Source organism: Coenobita brevimanus, chromosome 53 (assembly GCF_032717465.1).
Source record: "Coenobita brevimanus isolate Jiangsu-jjx chromosome 53, ASM3271746v2, whole genome shotgun sequence".
Taxonomy (NCBI): Eukaryota; Metazoa; Arthropoda; class Malacostraca; order Decapoda; family Coenobitidae; genus Coenobita; species Coenobita brevimanus.
In genome coordinates this window covers 44,147,215-44,163,327 of record NC_137006.1, presented here as the reverse complement: position 1 = coordinate 44,163,327, position 16,113 = coordinate 44,147,215, and the positions used below count along the sequence as shown (strand labels likewise).

General features: G+C 42.3%; 1 protein-coding gene across 1 annotated transcript in view; it reads left to right on the top strand.

Annotated features, from left to right (window-relative positions):
- Positions 1-2,260: 2,260 nt before the first annotated feature.
- Positions 2,261-16,113, top strand: part of LOC145400757 (E3 ubiquitin-protein ligase listerin-like) — a 28,468-nt gene continuing 14,615 nt past the window's right edge. The window contains exons 1-11 of the mRNA XM_080273196.1: positions 2,261-2,332; positions 4,978-5,169; positions 5,568-5,681; positions 7,868-8,020; positions 9,050-9,165; positions 10,472-10,658; positions 11,290-11,463; positions 11,915-12,102; positions 13,223-13,355; positions 13,819-14,063; positions 15,196-15,742. Of these exons, the coding sequence (XP_080129322.1) occupies positions 2,288-2,332; positions 4,978-5,169; positions 5,568-5,681; positions 7,868-8,020; positions 9,050-9,165; positions 10,472-10,658; positions 11,290-11,463; positions 11,915-12,102; positions 13,223-13,355; positions 13,819-14,063; positions 15,196-15,742 (2,094 nt within the window). The 5' untranslated portion in view covers positions 2,261-2,287. The remainder of the gene's footprint in view (positions 2,333-4,977; positions 5,170-5,567; positions 5,682-7,867; positions 8,021-9,049; positions 9,166-10,471; positions 10,659-11,289; positions 11,464-11,914; positions 12,103-13,222; positions 13,356-13,818; positions 14,064-15,195; positions 15,743-16,113) is intronic.

The following is a 16,113-nucleotide window of genomic DNA, read 5'->3' as shown; positions in this document are numbered from 1 at the left end:
TAGACAGGAAATATTTACTCATTATTCAGGCTTTCAACATCATTAACCTGTGAGGTGGAGCCAAGTATTTAGAAGGCTTGATTGAAGGAATGGATGTGTGGTCAATTTTTAGTGGCCATTTTTGATAGCCCTCCTTTTACACTTTCCTGTGCCTGTTTGTGGATACCTACGCCCATTTCATAGTGAAAAAGAAGACGATGATGGTGATGATGGAACTTTTTATTATGATGGACACTTGGTGATCTGCTGGCTCAAGGCACTTCAACCAGATGTGGCCCGTAAAGGTTTAAATCCATGGGTTGGTTAGGTTTATTGCTCATTTCCAGTGGAGGGAGTCACAGCTCCAGTCGTGTGTATAGAAGGATGCAAATCATACTGTGACAGGCAGACCGCTCTTCAAATATGACCTCTGGGGAGACTGTACATTAGATAATTGTTCAGGGAAGAGTGACTGGTCCTCTTACCTTAAATGTTTGGACTGAATAGAATAACCTAAGGCCCTGACACACCTGATGGGGCTGTAAAAGATGGAAGATGACTTTCATGCTTTTATTTTTTTCATTAACCCCTTCACTACCAAGGGAATTCATAGTAACTTTGTTATTGCTGTCATTATTAGTAGCAGACTAGATCAGACTGATCTCAGTATTTTTCGGTCAGGTAGACCTACATTTTCAGATGGTGCAAGTCTGAGTAAATGAGTGGGGAGAGTACATAAGTGTGTGAGAAGTGAGTGAAAAAGTAGGGATTGAGTGAGCTAATGTTCTCAGTAAGTATGAGAATGAAAGACTTGGGATTGGGTGAGCGAAGAAATGAGGGAGTGAGTGTGTGAGTGAATATGTTTTTGCAGTGAAGGGGTTAATTGATTAACTGATTGACTAATTGACTGAGCAACGTAGGGGTGTATGAAGTCTACATTTAACCCTTGTAGTTCAAAAGCCTCCCCTAAACTGAATAAATTTGTGAGGAAGTATAGCAAGAAATATACTGTAGTAGTAGGCTACGTCATCGGCCACTAATGTTGGATGTTGGGTAATAGGTGGTTTGAAAATGCAAGTACACTACAGGGTACTGTATTGCACTTGAGTTCTCATGTGTAGGCTAATATATTTTTGTAGTGATCAGTGATTTAAGTCTGCTATATGTAAAGCCGATTAAATGGATAATATTTTCCCCGTTGTATACAGTATAAGAAGGAAGTACAATCATGTTTCCTTCATCCCCTGTGCAGTTGATGCCCTTGCATCTGAGGATTGCCATATTGGTCCAGTAACACAGTATAAGTACAACCACATGCAAGGCAAGTTGCGTCAGCCTGCATGTGAGATAAGCTGTGATTCATCCTAGTTAACGCATCCTCCACACACACACACACACACACACACATGAATGCGACAGGAGCTGCGCGAACGAAGGACACGAGATTAACTCGCCCGCGAATAGTGTTTCTTGTGAACTACGTTGGAGGTGCAGAGCTGACGCCTTCTCAACTGTCAGTATGTCGAAAGGAACCGAGTCCACAGATAGTTACGTTGCAGAACCTGATGATGAGGAAGTACGTATCATTGTGTACTCGATGTTTATTTTGTTTCATGCACATTAAAAAAAAAAAAAAACGCACAGGAGTCCGATAGCCTATCCTACATGATTACAAGTATGAATATTAATAACGTCCTGTGAATAAGGCTACATATCACAAGCAAGCGGCATGACATCCTCGCGAAAGCAGTCATACTGAAGTGCAAGCATTTTGCAGCATTGGTTGTCTGCGATGTCAGATTGTGTCACGGGGAATGAGTACCAAGACGTTTTATGAGTGTGGCAGAACACAAATTATTTAACCATTATATCGTAATTTACAGTAATCTGGAGTAGCTAATAAAAATGTGATTGCACAGGACAGTCTCTCTCCGATATTTGTTAATTTATAGTAAAATGATAGTCAATTTTTTAAATCTACACAGACTCTCGCTTAGGCCTATACTATCACCGAGATCGTGAACGGGAGGGCAAACTCCAATTTTTCCATTATTGAAATCATGTTTGCTGAAGAAGGTGTATAAAATCTTTTCCACATATGCCGGTAACTACGAACGCATTAATCCGAATGCCAAACGCGAACCGACCAATCCGGATTTCCTTTGCGAATGTCGACGTAAATTTCACAACCACAACAAGAGTGTGTGAGTGAGGGTCAGGGCAGGTATTTGGGGCTGACCTGGGCCGAGTGACGAAGAAGAGGGAGACCGAGGGCAGTGATAAGCGTTAAATAAGGTTGAAGAAGAAGATGGGGAGGGACAAGAAGGCTCAGAGGACCAAGGGCAACAGACAGGTAAGAAATATGGTGGTGGTGCAATACGGGAAAAATCCAAGTTCACCATTTTTTCTGTATTTTTTGACGCCTTCAGCCCGAGGACGTCTATATATGTTCTTGCTACTTGCAGATGATGTTTTGTAGCTTAGGGGTGACGCCTGGGTAAAATAATGCTGTACAGCCTGTATAAGTCAGTAGAGGTAATTTACCATATGAAGTTTTCAGTAGGCCTATTCCTGTACTTATTTTGCTGATTTTTCTTTTGAGATATTGTTTCCCTTGTTTGTTACTTGAATCTCTGTCAGGTTGATTGCACCCTTTGGCACTGGCATAGAAATTCTGTACTGAACCTGTCGGAACTTAATGTCACCTAACCTGTCAGAGCCGTGACCAGACCATACATTTATCAGGCCTGGGCATGCATCTTCCTAGTTTGGATTTTGATAGCTAAATTGTTGGTAGGCTGTCAGGTGGATTATGAGATTCTTTCATGCATGCTTTGACAGTGGCAACATGGAAAGCTGCCATTAGGTGACCAAGACCAACACATGCAAGCATATTGGAGCTGTTATAAATGAAACAAGTGCACGAGAAAGCAAATCCAACAAGGATGCACGTAGGAAATTGATGAAGCCAGTGATCTATCTATCTATCTATTGCCAGACGCCTCAATCCCGTTTGGGGTGGCCACAAACAAATCGCCTCCAAGTCGCCCTGTCCCCCGCCATTTCACTCCCCTGCTCCCAACTCACACCCCAGTGATGATGGCTGAAAATGATCACCTTGTTCAAAGAAGAAAAGAGAAAAATATAGAAAACTGAAAAAATAATAATTGAATTAGTGTTTTTGCTGCTTAAATGAAGTACCGGTATTGATGTATGTCTGTTTGTGAAGGGGCTATTAAAGGCTATTGGTATGTATAACTCCTAAATTTGGGAAAAGCCCAAGGTTGAATAAAGTGGTGAGAGGCTGACCCAAAAAGACCTGAGATGAGGTCATGGAGTGTGACCTCAAGATAACAAACTGAACAGGGAGACTGCCAGAGATTGAGCAGTGTGGCGAGCCAGCATTTGGTGACCAGGGATGACGCATTCAAGCATTTTGGAGGCTATAAAAACAATCAAGTGATACAAATGCTACGGATGTAGAGTTGGAATGTTTAATTCCCTTTGATGAAGTATTGCACTGGTAGAGAATGGAGAATGAAAGACTGACTAAGAGGGTGTATGTAGGTTAGGTGGAGGGAGGGGTAGACCGAGGATGAGGTGGAGGGATGGAGTTGAGAGGTATATGAGGGAGGGGGGGGTGAGTTGGGGGGAGGGTAGTCAAATGGTGGGTGACAGAGTGACTTGGAGGCGTTTTGTCTGCGGCCACCCTTTGCGGGATTAGGGCGTCGGGCTATAGATAGATAGATAAATAGATAGCTTTTATTGTTACAGTATCTCAGTGAGCAGTAATCTTTTCCAATCTGAGCCAGAGTTTGCTGGATTTTCAAAGTCATGTCAGAAATAGAACATCCAGTCCAGATTTTGACCAGATTTGCATTTGATAATTTACATTTTTTCTAACCAAGAAATGTGAAACACTAGAAATGCAATCTAACTGTTACCCCATCCTAATTTTACCGGGACATCTTTTGGTCCTAACCTAGGCATCAGTGAATCCGTAACTTTGTTGGGTCTGGCCATAGGTTTAGACAGATAGTAGTTTGGAAATATGTTAAACCATATTTGGCTGAAAATTTACTGTGATATCCAGTTACTTGAGTATTACTTTCATCTGTGTTAATCTCATTATTTTCTACCTTCTCTCTCCAAATACTTGATCCACAATTAAGCTGAACCCAGAATGTTGTATTTTCTTGGGTATATGAGTGAAATATATAAGCAGTCCCAGTTTAAGTCAGGGATGTTCTTCAGAATATCCCAACATTTTCCATTTATGCCCATGCTGTAAATTAGCGGTGCAATCAGATCAGCCTTATAGAAAAAAATAGAAGTTTTAAAGGTAATTTTTTAAAAGTTAGCTGTGGACGTAATAGGAAAAAATAATGTCAAAAAGAGTCATTACACACACACACACACACACACACACACACACAGAATTATAACAAAGACTTGCTGTACACTGTTTGAATTTTGTAGGAAGCATAACTGGAATAAGGAATGCTGGAAATACAGTGTTGTGCAATGATAGAATAAATAAGTTGAAGAATTGTACCCACATAGTGCATGGAAGTGTTGTTTATTGAGGAGATACAATGCAAGGGTCATGCATCAAATCCCACCTCCCAGCCTGTTAGCATATTGGCAGATCAACCTCATAGGTAGCAAGGGAACGTTCATAGTCTTTCGTTGTGTAATTTCTGTGGACTAATATAACAGACTTGTTCTGACCTGACAAGGATCTGTAACCCCTTTTAGCTCATTTGTTGGTCAAGTGTAATGAGATTTAAGGGATCAGCATGACTAGTAACCAAAGAGACTCATTGCAGCCTCATAACTAAGGCTTATCAAATTTTCATGCAACAGTGATGTAATAGTCAAGTTGTGGAAATAGCCCACCTCTGTCAGGAGAAAACCAACCAACCGTAGCAACCAAATACATAAAGAGACAACTTCCGGTGAGGTCCTTCCGTATATCTCCCCCTCTCCGCTTTCCAGCCTGCCAGCAGTGGACGGACCGCCAGCATACTTGAAGGAGCAACAGGACTCATTGGTTTCAGTGGACTGCATGACCTGGGCTATGTCCCGGCCGCCTCACAGGCCTTAAACACCGATGACTCCTCACTGTCTGCAGAATTCAGGGTGACGCTGCGCAAGATGATGAAAAAAGACTCCACCACGAAAATTAAGGTTAGTGCCATCTGCAGTTTGAACCAAGATTCAGACGTTTGTCCCATATTGGTGTTGTTGGTTTTAGTTTATGGCACAGTTAATCCATGCTTGAAGTTGTTTATTTACTAATTATCAGGTGAATCAACATTTTCTTAAATTTCCTTTTAATACATTGCAGAGTTGTTTGTAAGTCAGTTTTTAAACATCCCTAGCATCAATAAGAAACATGTCTCGCTCAGAATTGTTTCATTAAAAGAGCATTTTGCCAGGTCGTATCATAGACTTGTACCGGTACCCCTTTAGCTATGTAGGAATCCTCAAGTGAATAATAGTATTAATTAGCAGCCAGAGTAAATTTCCCAGTTGTATCATGGCAGACAAAAAAAGTGAGTACCGACTATATTTTTGTGTTCCAGGCCCTGCAGGAGTTTGAAGCACTTTGTCAGAATGAGGACCAGGAGTCGGTGTTGTCTGCCCTACCCTTCTGGCCGCGCCTCTACTGCAAACTGTCCATTGATGTTGAGCGTCGGGTGAGCCTTTTATTGCATACCCTTATATAGTATGTACAATACCAGGTGTTCATTTGTTGGTTACATGGTTACCACACAATGCAGCAAATAGTTTCATGGGTTATAGGAAACAATTTAGCTTGTCCCTCAGTGTAGAGTCACCTGAAGATAGTGGTGCATAATGTAGAATGAATGGTTAGTGGATGTTTTCTCTAGTTTCTCCAATACACTATTCACTCTTGCACATTCCCTTCTTGCATTGCTCCCCATACAGAGCTTCCTGTTTTTCTGTAACCATCCACATTCCACCTCTCACAGCCTTATCTCTCTTTCCCCCATTCACTCTCTTCATACGAAACATTTCCCTAGTATTCATAAACATAGCTTCCTTGAACTAGCAACTTCCATTCTTCTTTTACCCCCTCTTAATGCAGTGTCTATTACCTTAAGCTATTTTTCTCTTATTCTCTCTTGGTTCTTTGCCTACATACTTTATTCAAAAGCTTGCATACTTTTATCACTTTCTTTCCACTGTGATTGGTCATTTCATCTCTAGCAGTATTGTTGCTTATCATTTATCTTCATTATGTAACCTTGTCAGTTTGTCACCAGGTTACCTAAGGAAGTTTCATCTCCAGTTATCTTATCACTTGTTATCAGCTGTCTCCGTTGACCATATCATAAAAATTGGAATACTGTAACTATGCAATGTTTTTGATGAACTGATTGAGAATCTATCTATCTCTGTCTATTTATTGCAAGACGCCCAGGCATGTAATTTGCCTCAGTTACTGCTTTGTTGAGGATAGTCTTGTGGCAGACTAGTTGAAACTTTGTGTGAGTGTTCCCTATACTGTATATAGAAAGCACGTACAGTTGTCAGTTTTAATTCTTGTGGTTTTGTGTGCTTTACGTTTCAAGTTTTGTCTGTCATTTTGTTTCAGTACCTGGAGGCTGAGGATGAGATGGAGGGATGGGGTGGAGAGGTATATGAGAGAGGGGTGTGTGAGTTGGGAGCAGGGCAGTGAAATGGTGGGGGACAGGGCGACTTGGGGGCGATTTGTTTGTGGCCACCCCAAACGGGATTGAGGCGTGTGGCAATAGATAGATTAGATAGACCTGGAATAAGATACCGGTAGTGCTTTTCTGTATGTTCTTCTTTCTTTTTTCTTTTCCTCCTTTTTTATTTTTATTTTTCTCTGCCATTTCCAGATGACTTTGTGTGCTTTGGGGGTGACCACTCGTAGTGAAGGAGTTAACTAATGGTAGTCTTCCTGTAATAAGAAAATAACTATCGTCCACATTTAATTCTTTCTCTCAGTAGATAATGTTTTGGAGAGATCTCTATCTATCTATCTATCTATTGCCAGACGCCTCAATCCCGTTCGGGGTGGCCACAAACAAATCGCCTCCAAGTCGCCCTGTCCCCCGCCATTTCACTGCCCTGCTCCCAACTCACACCCCCCTCTCTCATATACCTCTCCACCCCATCCCTCCATCTCATCCTCGGCCTCCCCCTCCCTCTCCCCCCCTCCACCTCACTCACATACACTCTCTTCGTCAGTCTTTCACCCTCCATCCTCTCCACATGGCCATGAAAAGTAAGTAAAGGCTATATCTAACTCCTCTGTTAAAGTTCTCCCATTAACTGAATATAATTGCCTAGAGATGGTAAAAATATAATAAAGACGAGATGTTATAATTAAAAAGGATTTCTTCAGCTAAAGGTTATCATTTTATTTGGCAGTTCAGATGTGACTTCCTGTAGTGAAAAAATTATCCCTCACATGATCAATAAAGCTCTAGTATTCTGTTGCCAAGGCCAATGCATACAAGTTTGTGAGAGGCTTTATAAAAAAAAAATACGATACGATACCAACATCAGATGAGGTTGTTCAGTTTAGGGAGACCTCAAGTAGTTATACAATGTGGCAAGGCATCTCAAAATGAATGATCTTGCATTTGGCTCACTGTTATTATTTATTTATTTTTGAAGGAACAATTGTGTGGGCTTCTAGCATTTGGTTCCTTCTTCCATGCATAAGAATAAATAAATAGATAAAGAAGGTCGCTAATGAAGGCTGTCTAGAACTCCTCTAGTTTTAAAATCACGTGGAGACAACAGGAAAGAAATAGAAATGATCGTCTTGGAGTAAAGGGTAGAGTGTTCCTGTGTAAAGTGGTAAACAAGTGTCATACGTCCACAGGTGAGGGAAGCAACTCAGGTGTCACACGGCGCGCTGTGTGGCCGTGTGGGGCGGCACCTGGCACCACACCTGCGCGCTGTTATGCCCAGCTGGTGCCTGGCCATGGTTGACCCACACACACCCGCTGCCAACGCTGCAAACAGAGCATTTAAGGTTGGCGCTAGGGTCGTATAAATGGTGTGAGAGAGAGAGAGAGAGAGACAGATAGACAGGGACAGGGGGACAGATAGACAGAGAGAGAGAAAGAAAGAGAGAATATCCAAAGCACTTCTTTCTTGTCACTCTCTGTGTGTGGAACTCTCACAGGTGACAAACAAGCCCCCCAAAATAAAAAGAGGATATTGATATTCTTTTTGTATATTTTAACCTTCAAATTTCAGTTTATTGTATACTAGTGCATGTCTGCCTTCAACCGTCTCCCTCTGTCTGTATTTCCTACTTCCTATGATCTCCAGTCTTTCAAACACAGTGTGTCCAGGCATCTTGAAATGAGTGGCTCTTGAATTTAGCCTCTTTTGTATTGTTTTCGTATTTTTCTTGGAGGGAACTTTTGCGGGCTCATCCTTTGGTTCCTTCTTCCTTGCATTAAAAAAAAAAAAGATGTTAAAACCTAAATTAAAGACCGATTAAGCTAGGCTGCATGTTTTAATTAGGTCACATCTGTATTAGTAAAGATATATACCGTAGTGATGATGATGATTGATGATGATGATGATGTGTTTATATGCAGGAAGACTGAATAAGCTAGACTGCATTTTTTTACTGGGTCATGTCTGTACTAGTAAAGATATATAGTGATGTTGATGATGACTGGTGATAGATAGTGATGTTGATGATGACTGGTGATAGATAGTGATGTTGATGATGATTGATGATAATGATGATGTGTTTGTATGCAGGAAGACTGAATAAGCTAGACTGCATTTTTTTACTGGGTCATGTCTGTACTAGTAAAGATATATAGTGATGTTGATGATGACTGGTGATAGATAGTGATGTTGATGATGATTGATGATAATAATGATGATGTGTTTGTATGCAGGAAGACTGAATAAGCTAGATTGCATTTTTTTACTGGGTCATGTCTGTACTAGTAAAGACAGCCAGTGATGTTGATGATGATTGATGGTAGCCAGTGATGTTGATGATGATTGATGATAACGATGACGTGTTTGTACGCAGGAATCCTTCTCCCCCAACAAGAGGAGTGAAGTGATGGTGTTCAGCTGTAAGGAAATCGTGGACCACATCTCGGAAAACCTCTTCACACAAACGCCCCAGATGCTGTCAGACCCCAAGTAAGTTTCTCTCTCTCTCCCTCTCTCTCTCTCTCTCTCTCTCTCTCTCTCTCTCTCTCTCTCTCCCTCTCTCTCTCTCCCTCTCTCTCTCTCTCTCGAAAATTAAGCCTCAGAGAAAACGGTCTAGAGGTAGAATAACAAATAAATCAATAAAAAGAAACAAGTACTGAACAGGTCATCTTTAAAGCAAGAATTCTGGTTCCAAAATATCGTAACTTTCCCCACATTAAATAATAAATAAATACTGTAATAATTTTTTTTTTTTCATTGTGGTAGGTGGGGGCACTCACCATCCACTCACTCGATGTAGTGCTGCTCTCAGGTGTCTGCTGTAGTAATAGATAAATACTGTAAGCTGGGGAAAATTGGCAAAGAAGCTTGAAGGTTAGCGATGGCATTTTAACCGCATTTAGCTTGATGAATTGGGTATTTATTCTACTTAGCACTACAAACCATTCTATTTAACCTCATAAGGCTGTGTGTATGTGTCAGCCTTGGTCACCTAATGGGGGCTTTCCATGCTGCTTGATCTCTGGCAGCCTCCCTCTTCAGTTCCTTATCCCTGTGGGCACACTCTTTGACTGGCCTTGGTCACCTAATGGCAGCTTTCCATGCTGCTCAGTCTCTGGCAGCCTCCTTATTCAGTTCGTTATCCCTGAGGTCACACTCTTTGATCCCATCTCAGTGGAAACGTCTCTTCTAAACTGAGTAAAATGGACAGTATGTAGCAAAAGTGAAGTGGGAATTTAAGTCCTTACTGGGCACTTATTCCATTATTTACTGTGGGCTTGTAACCAAAGAGATTGTCAAAAAAGGATGATGTACAAAAAGAACACTGTACGTTTTTTCATTGCCAGACGCTATGTATCCCAAACGGGGTGGCCAAGGGCTTAGAGTTAATTGTTTTACAGGGAGGGGCACTAATCCTCCACCAACCCCACTTGACACATAGGGATGCCAACAGCATCTGGTGTTCCCAGGCGGTCACCCATCCAAGTACTAACCAGACCCAACGTACGTCATTGTATTAAAAAAGTTATATGGTTTTGGCCACTAACTTTATTTTTTTGTTATTATTATCGTTAGTAGTAGGAGTAGCAGTAGTAGTAGTAGTAACAGTAGTAGTAGTAACAGTAGTAGTAGTAGTAGTAATAGTAGTACCCTGCCCCATAAAACAACTAACTCAAAGACAAACGGCCACCCATTAAGGAATTTTGGTGTCTTGTTTAAATATAGATTGATAGATTGGATGATGGATGGATGGATAGATTATTATTATTATTATTATTTATTTATTTTTTTTCAGAAACACAGACCCAGAGGACATGAAGAACAAGCACATCCGCGTTCAGTCGTGCTCCCTGCTGGCATTCAGTCTCGTCCTCCAGACCACATCACAGAACCAGGCCAAAGCACAGCAGGTGGCAGACACCATATCACCGCTCATACAGGCCCCAGCCTTCTGGAAATTCGCGAAAAATAAACACCTGTTGGTAAGGCGCTTCCTGAGGCTTTGTTGTGTATATATTGACAGCAGAAACCATATACCCACTCCCCTTTATGTAAAGTTCTCATTATAGGTCTCCTTTGGTATTCTATCTATCTATCTATTTGCAGACGCCTCAATCCCGTTTGGGGTGGCCACAAACGAATCGCCTCCAAGTCGCCCTGTCCCCCGCCATTTCACTGCCCTGCTCCCAACTCACACCCCCATCTCTCATATACCTCTCCACCCCATTCCTCCATCTCATCCTCGGCCTCCCCCTCCCTCTTCCCCCCTCCACCTCACTCACATACACTCTCTTCGTCAGTCTTTCACCCTCCATCCTCTCCACATGGCCAAACCACCTCAATGTGTTCCTCATAACGCTTCCTATCACATCCACACCACAACGCTCCTTTATATCCTTTCGTATTAATTTTGCATTATATTATTGAGAAATGTCCTCATCAACGTTCCAGTGTTTTCTGTCCAGTTGATTTGTACCTGTTTTTCTCTGGCCTGACCTGAAATTGCTCTCCCTCTTTCTGTATTGCTGAGCTGTAACAAGAAACTCACCACCACCTCTAGCACTTGAACCCACATTGTGTTTTATGACACTGTGGTCTTCTGCCGGTCCCCAGATACGACATGCCTTCTTCTCGGTGGTGTGTGACATCTTCCTGCATTACCCCAAGCTGCTAGAATCATCGGAGTCAGAACTCAGCTCAGCCATTTTGCCTGCACTGGATGACCAGGAGGGGATTGTTCTGCCTAGAGTCTGGGAGGCATTTTTACACCTTTGTCTGAAGTGCTCTGTAAGTTACTCTGTTGCAGCTGTGGCTAGGTTAAGTTAGGTTATGGCAGAAACTGTTAGGCTTACTTAGTTTACCAGAAAGACAAAACAGTTTTGGTCCTGTTCCTCATTTCCTCATATGCTATACAAGAAAAATGTAGGGGAACCACATCAAGCTGAAGTTTGTTTTGTTTTTTCATTCATTGCCAGATGCCATGTATCCCAAATGGGGTGGCCAAGGGCTTAGAGTTAATTATTTTACAGGGAGGGGCACTAATCCTCCACCAACCCCACTTGACACGTACCAGTTAATAATATTTCCATGCGTGGGTGTAATTCCTCCATACTGCTGTTTGTTCATTTGTTTGGGCCAGACAGCTGACTCACTTGTCCTTGCTGTCAGGGATTCTGGAATGAGAAGAATTGTCCTTTTGTTTGGGCCAGTCATTTAACTCATTTCTTCTTGCTGTCAGGGGTTCTGGAATGAGAAGAACAGCCGGTCATCGCTGAAGCGGATCCTGTCGGTGATGAGGGAGGGCGGTCGGGGTAGTGCTGGGGAGCTGTGTCCTCACCTCCTGCCCATACTCAGTGTCCTGCCACCTGAGGCTGCAGACACCACCTCATCCCTCTATACACAGTTCTTCGCTGCAGTCACTTCAGGGTGAGTCTTATGGGTATACAGTGAGAGCTCATTAGAAGTCAGTGCTTTTTGATGTTCCGTTTAGATCGTCATCATCATCATCATCATCATCATCTGGACCTCCTTTCCCACCCAGGGGCAGGATGAGTAGCAATGGAAAAATTTGCTGTTAGTGTTTTAAGCAACGTTGGGTCTGGTTAGTACTTGGATGGGTGACTGCCTGGGAACACCAGATGCTGTTGGCATCCCTACGTGTCAGGTGGGGTTGGTGGAGGATTAGTGCCCCTCCCTGTAAAACAATTAACTCTAAGCCCTTGGCCACCCCGTTTGGGATACATGGCGTCTGGCAGTGGATGGATGGATGGTTATTGTCACCTATGAAGCTAATTTCCCAGTCCCCTCCTGCCCCCATAATACAGTATCAGGTATTTGGATAAAATTGCATGCATTATTTTGGAGCCTATGCCCAGTTTACAGTGATGGCTGCCTGTTTTCTTTAGAGTGAGATTGTGAGACAGTATTTTTGTACTTTTTTTTTTTTTTTATCATTACTGAATTGATTGAAAATATAAGAAGTTTGTGCCTAGTTACTGAAGGCATCAAGTGAAATTTAGTGTAACTGTTTTGTATCCTCACAGATTTATAAAAAGTTCCTGTCATAAATTTGGAGCTTGCCTGTAAATTCTAATCAGTGTCAGCAGTACAGCCAATGGTAACTAATACGTAATGTTGATGATGCTGGCAGTTTTCTTCATGTTGACCCTTTACCTCCTACTGTGTCTGTCTTTGTTTGAGGGAGGAGTTTGATGTTAGCTTGAATCTTTAAGTGGGAAGAAAGGTGATGATGATGATAACGATGATGATGAGGAGGAGGATAATGGTGATGATGAGGAGGATAATGGTGATGATGAGGATAGCAAGGATGGTGAGGGTAACGATGATGATGATGATGAGGAGGAGGAGGAGGATAATAATGATGATGATGATGAGGAGGAGGAGGAGGAGGAGGAGGAGGATAATAATGATGATGATGATGATGAGGAGGAGGAGGAGGATAATAATGATGATGATGATGATGAGGAGGAGGAGGAGGATAACTGATGATGATGACGACGATGCTGATGATTCCCGTGTGTGGCAGGTTGATGAAGCAGCGAGTGTTGTGCAGCAGTCGTGATGTGGCCGCCATAATCACGGCCCTGTATGAATGTCTGCGCTTTGTGGCCAAGAAAGGGCAAGACCTACAGCTGTGGGATGGGCTTGTGAAGTACCAGGTAAGTGTACGAGTGGTTGATGCAGTGTGGTGCTGAGGGTAGACCAAGATGTGCTGTTGTCTGTGTATGTGTGTGTGTGTGTGTTTGTGTGTGTGTTCGTTTGTGTTTATGTAGTGACTTTTTTTATACCCCTTCCCCCCTAGAAAAAAAGAAAGAATCCAAATCTGAGGACCTGCAAAATTTGTCATTTCTCAAGACAGTACCCATCATCTGAGTTCTTTCTTTCTTTATGTTTTAAATTTTTTATTATTATTTTTTTCTTTATGTGTCCAACTCTGGACATTGGCTTCACAGCCTGTTCCCAAGGCCCAGTAATCCTCCTACATACCATACACCTCCACATGTTGCTGTGTATGTATATGTACTGTATATCGATAGATAGATAGGTAATTATTGATAGGTAAGTATAGTTTTTTATGAGACGTGAACTAGGCTTTCATCATCCATGTAATATGTTTTTCAGATAGTGGAATTACTGACGTCTTCCTTCACCACCGCCCATCAACTCAGCTCCTCCAACCTGTACCGTGAAGTAGCCACCCTCCTGCGCTTCCTGGCCAAGAGCGGGGAGGCTGAGGGGGCCGGCAGGGACCTCACTACACTTTTCTGGACCAAATTTATACCCGAGTGTGGCGCCATCGTCCAGCGTGGCAGCCCAGTAGAGGCGGCACGTGTCATGGCGTTTTTCCACGTACTGAGAGACCCCAGGTTAGATTAACTGAAGTTGAGGGTACCAGAATGTTGTTGTTGATGATGATGATGATGATGTTATTGTTACTGTTAATGTTGTTGATAATGATGATGATGTTTTTGTTCTTGATGCTAATGTTGTTGTTGTTTATGACCCCACGCTCATCTGGATATGAACTCATTCAACTGTGAGGCTGAAGTTGCCTATTCCCTGCAGCCCACTATCCTCCTGTCAGAAATTAGGGAGGGAGGTGAAGGGAATTTGTTTTCCTGGGCAGCTCAGTCACTGCCGGAATGTTTACCAGGTCCTGTCAGAATAAAAGCCAAGACTTCTTTGCCGATAGTGGTGGTAGAAGGTGTTGCATGAATGCTTTCATGCGCTAGTAGTGTGACTTGCACAACACAAGAGTATGAGAAGGAAAGATAATCATTTGTGACATTCAGGGCACAATAAGAAATAGGAAAGTCACAACACACTGCTGGCGGGGGATTTTTACTGAAGTTTGACTCATAATAGTGTGTATATCCTAACAACAGTCTTCATATTGACAAAAATCTCCAAAACATAGCCAGATCTTATGGAAATTTAGAGCTGGATAGGTATTGGTACAGTAAGACTTCTTCAGTGTTTCCTCCGCCCCTAAGTAGTGCACAGTAAATTCGTATTATTTGTCCATGAAGCCTCCATTTCTTCCTGATTTGCCGTTTCCCTCCCAATTTTGCATTACAGTAGCTAGTGATTGTGTGAAAAAAGTTGATGTCAAGCAATATATCCCAGATTTAAAGCAAGGACCTAATGTGCAGTATTTTCTTCTGTAGGTCTGGGGTGGCATTCTTAGGCATATTTACATTTGATTTTCTGTCATAAGTTAGCTTTGTTTTCCTAGGAAGAACTATAGATATAAGTAGATTCAGCAGTTTTCATTTTTCCTCCTTCCTGTTAAAACAAATGTGTATTAAGTGACAAGTTTCTTCTTACAACCGAGATTTGTGTTTGTAAGAGGAACAAGACATGGTGAGACATTTGCACTTTCCTTTTCTTGTCTTTCCCAGGTAAACAAATCTTAGTTACAAGGGAAAATTGATCGTAAGCTTGTTTGTGAATTTGGAACCTGTCTCCTAGAGCACTAATATGATTACTTTGTTATAGGTCGAAGCTGAGCCAGAGAAGGGAAGGCGTGAGGTTTGTAGATGACTCAGGGGATGTGGCAGAGAAACAGCCGGCCAGCCTCGTCACAGAGCCGGAGGACGGTAGTGATGGTGCCTTTATAGAGGAGGTTGGCACACACCTGACCCAGCTGACTGTGTCCTGCCATGATATCTACATGAAGGAAAAGAATCTGTCTGTGTTTGGGGTGTTCTCAGTCCTCCTCTGCTCATTCCCTTCACCCAGAGTCTATACGGCCCTTGTATATGGCCAGCCGGGAGAGAGGCAGGAAAAAATGGCCCAGGAAAATCAGGAAGGAGGACAGGAGATGGAGGGAAAATTAGCTGGAGAACATCAAGGAGAACGCTTGGAAGACATACCCAAGGATGAAAGGCAGGCCAGTGTGAGGGAGGTTATGGAGCAGATTGTGGTGCCAAAGATGGAGGGGCAGGAGGATGCCAGTGTGTCCCAGCCCACCGTCAACCTCTTCATCAGTCTGTACAGGCGCATGACACAGGACCAACAGAGATCCCTCCTCATGGGGCTGAAGGTTGGTCTGGCGGATAATTTCAATAACACAAAGTTCCTTTTTAAGAAGGTATCCATCTTTGTTCATTGTTTCAGCATTATAACTGCAGTATATTATTATTATTATTATTATTATTATTTATTTATTTATTTATTTTTCATTATCATGAAGAGTCCACATGACTTTCATAGTCACATTACTGCTTTGGTGGTAAAGTCTGCCAATAAAATATGCAGGTAAAGGTGTTGGCCTTAGTCCGCCTATTTTCCTGATCTCCAGATACAGTGTGTCCTAGAATTCAGTGGCCTGTATGTGTGTGTGTGTGTGTGTGTGTATGCATGTGTGCATCCATGCATGGTTGTATGTGCACGAGTGTGTGTACATATTAAAAA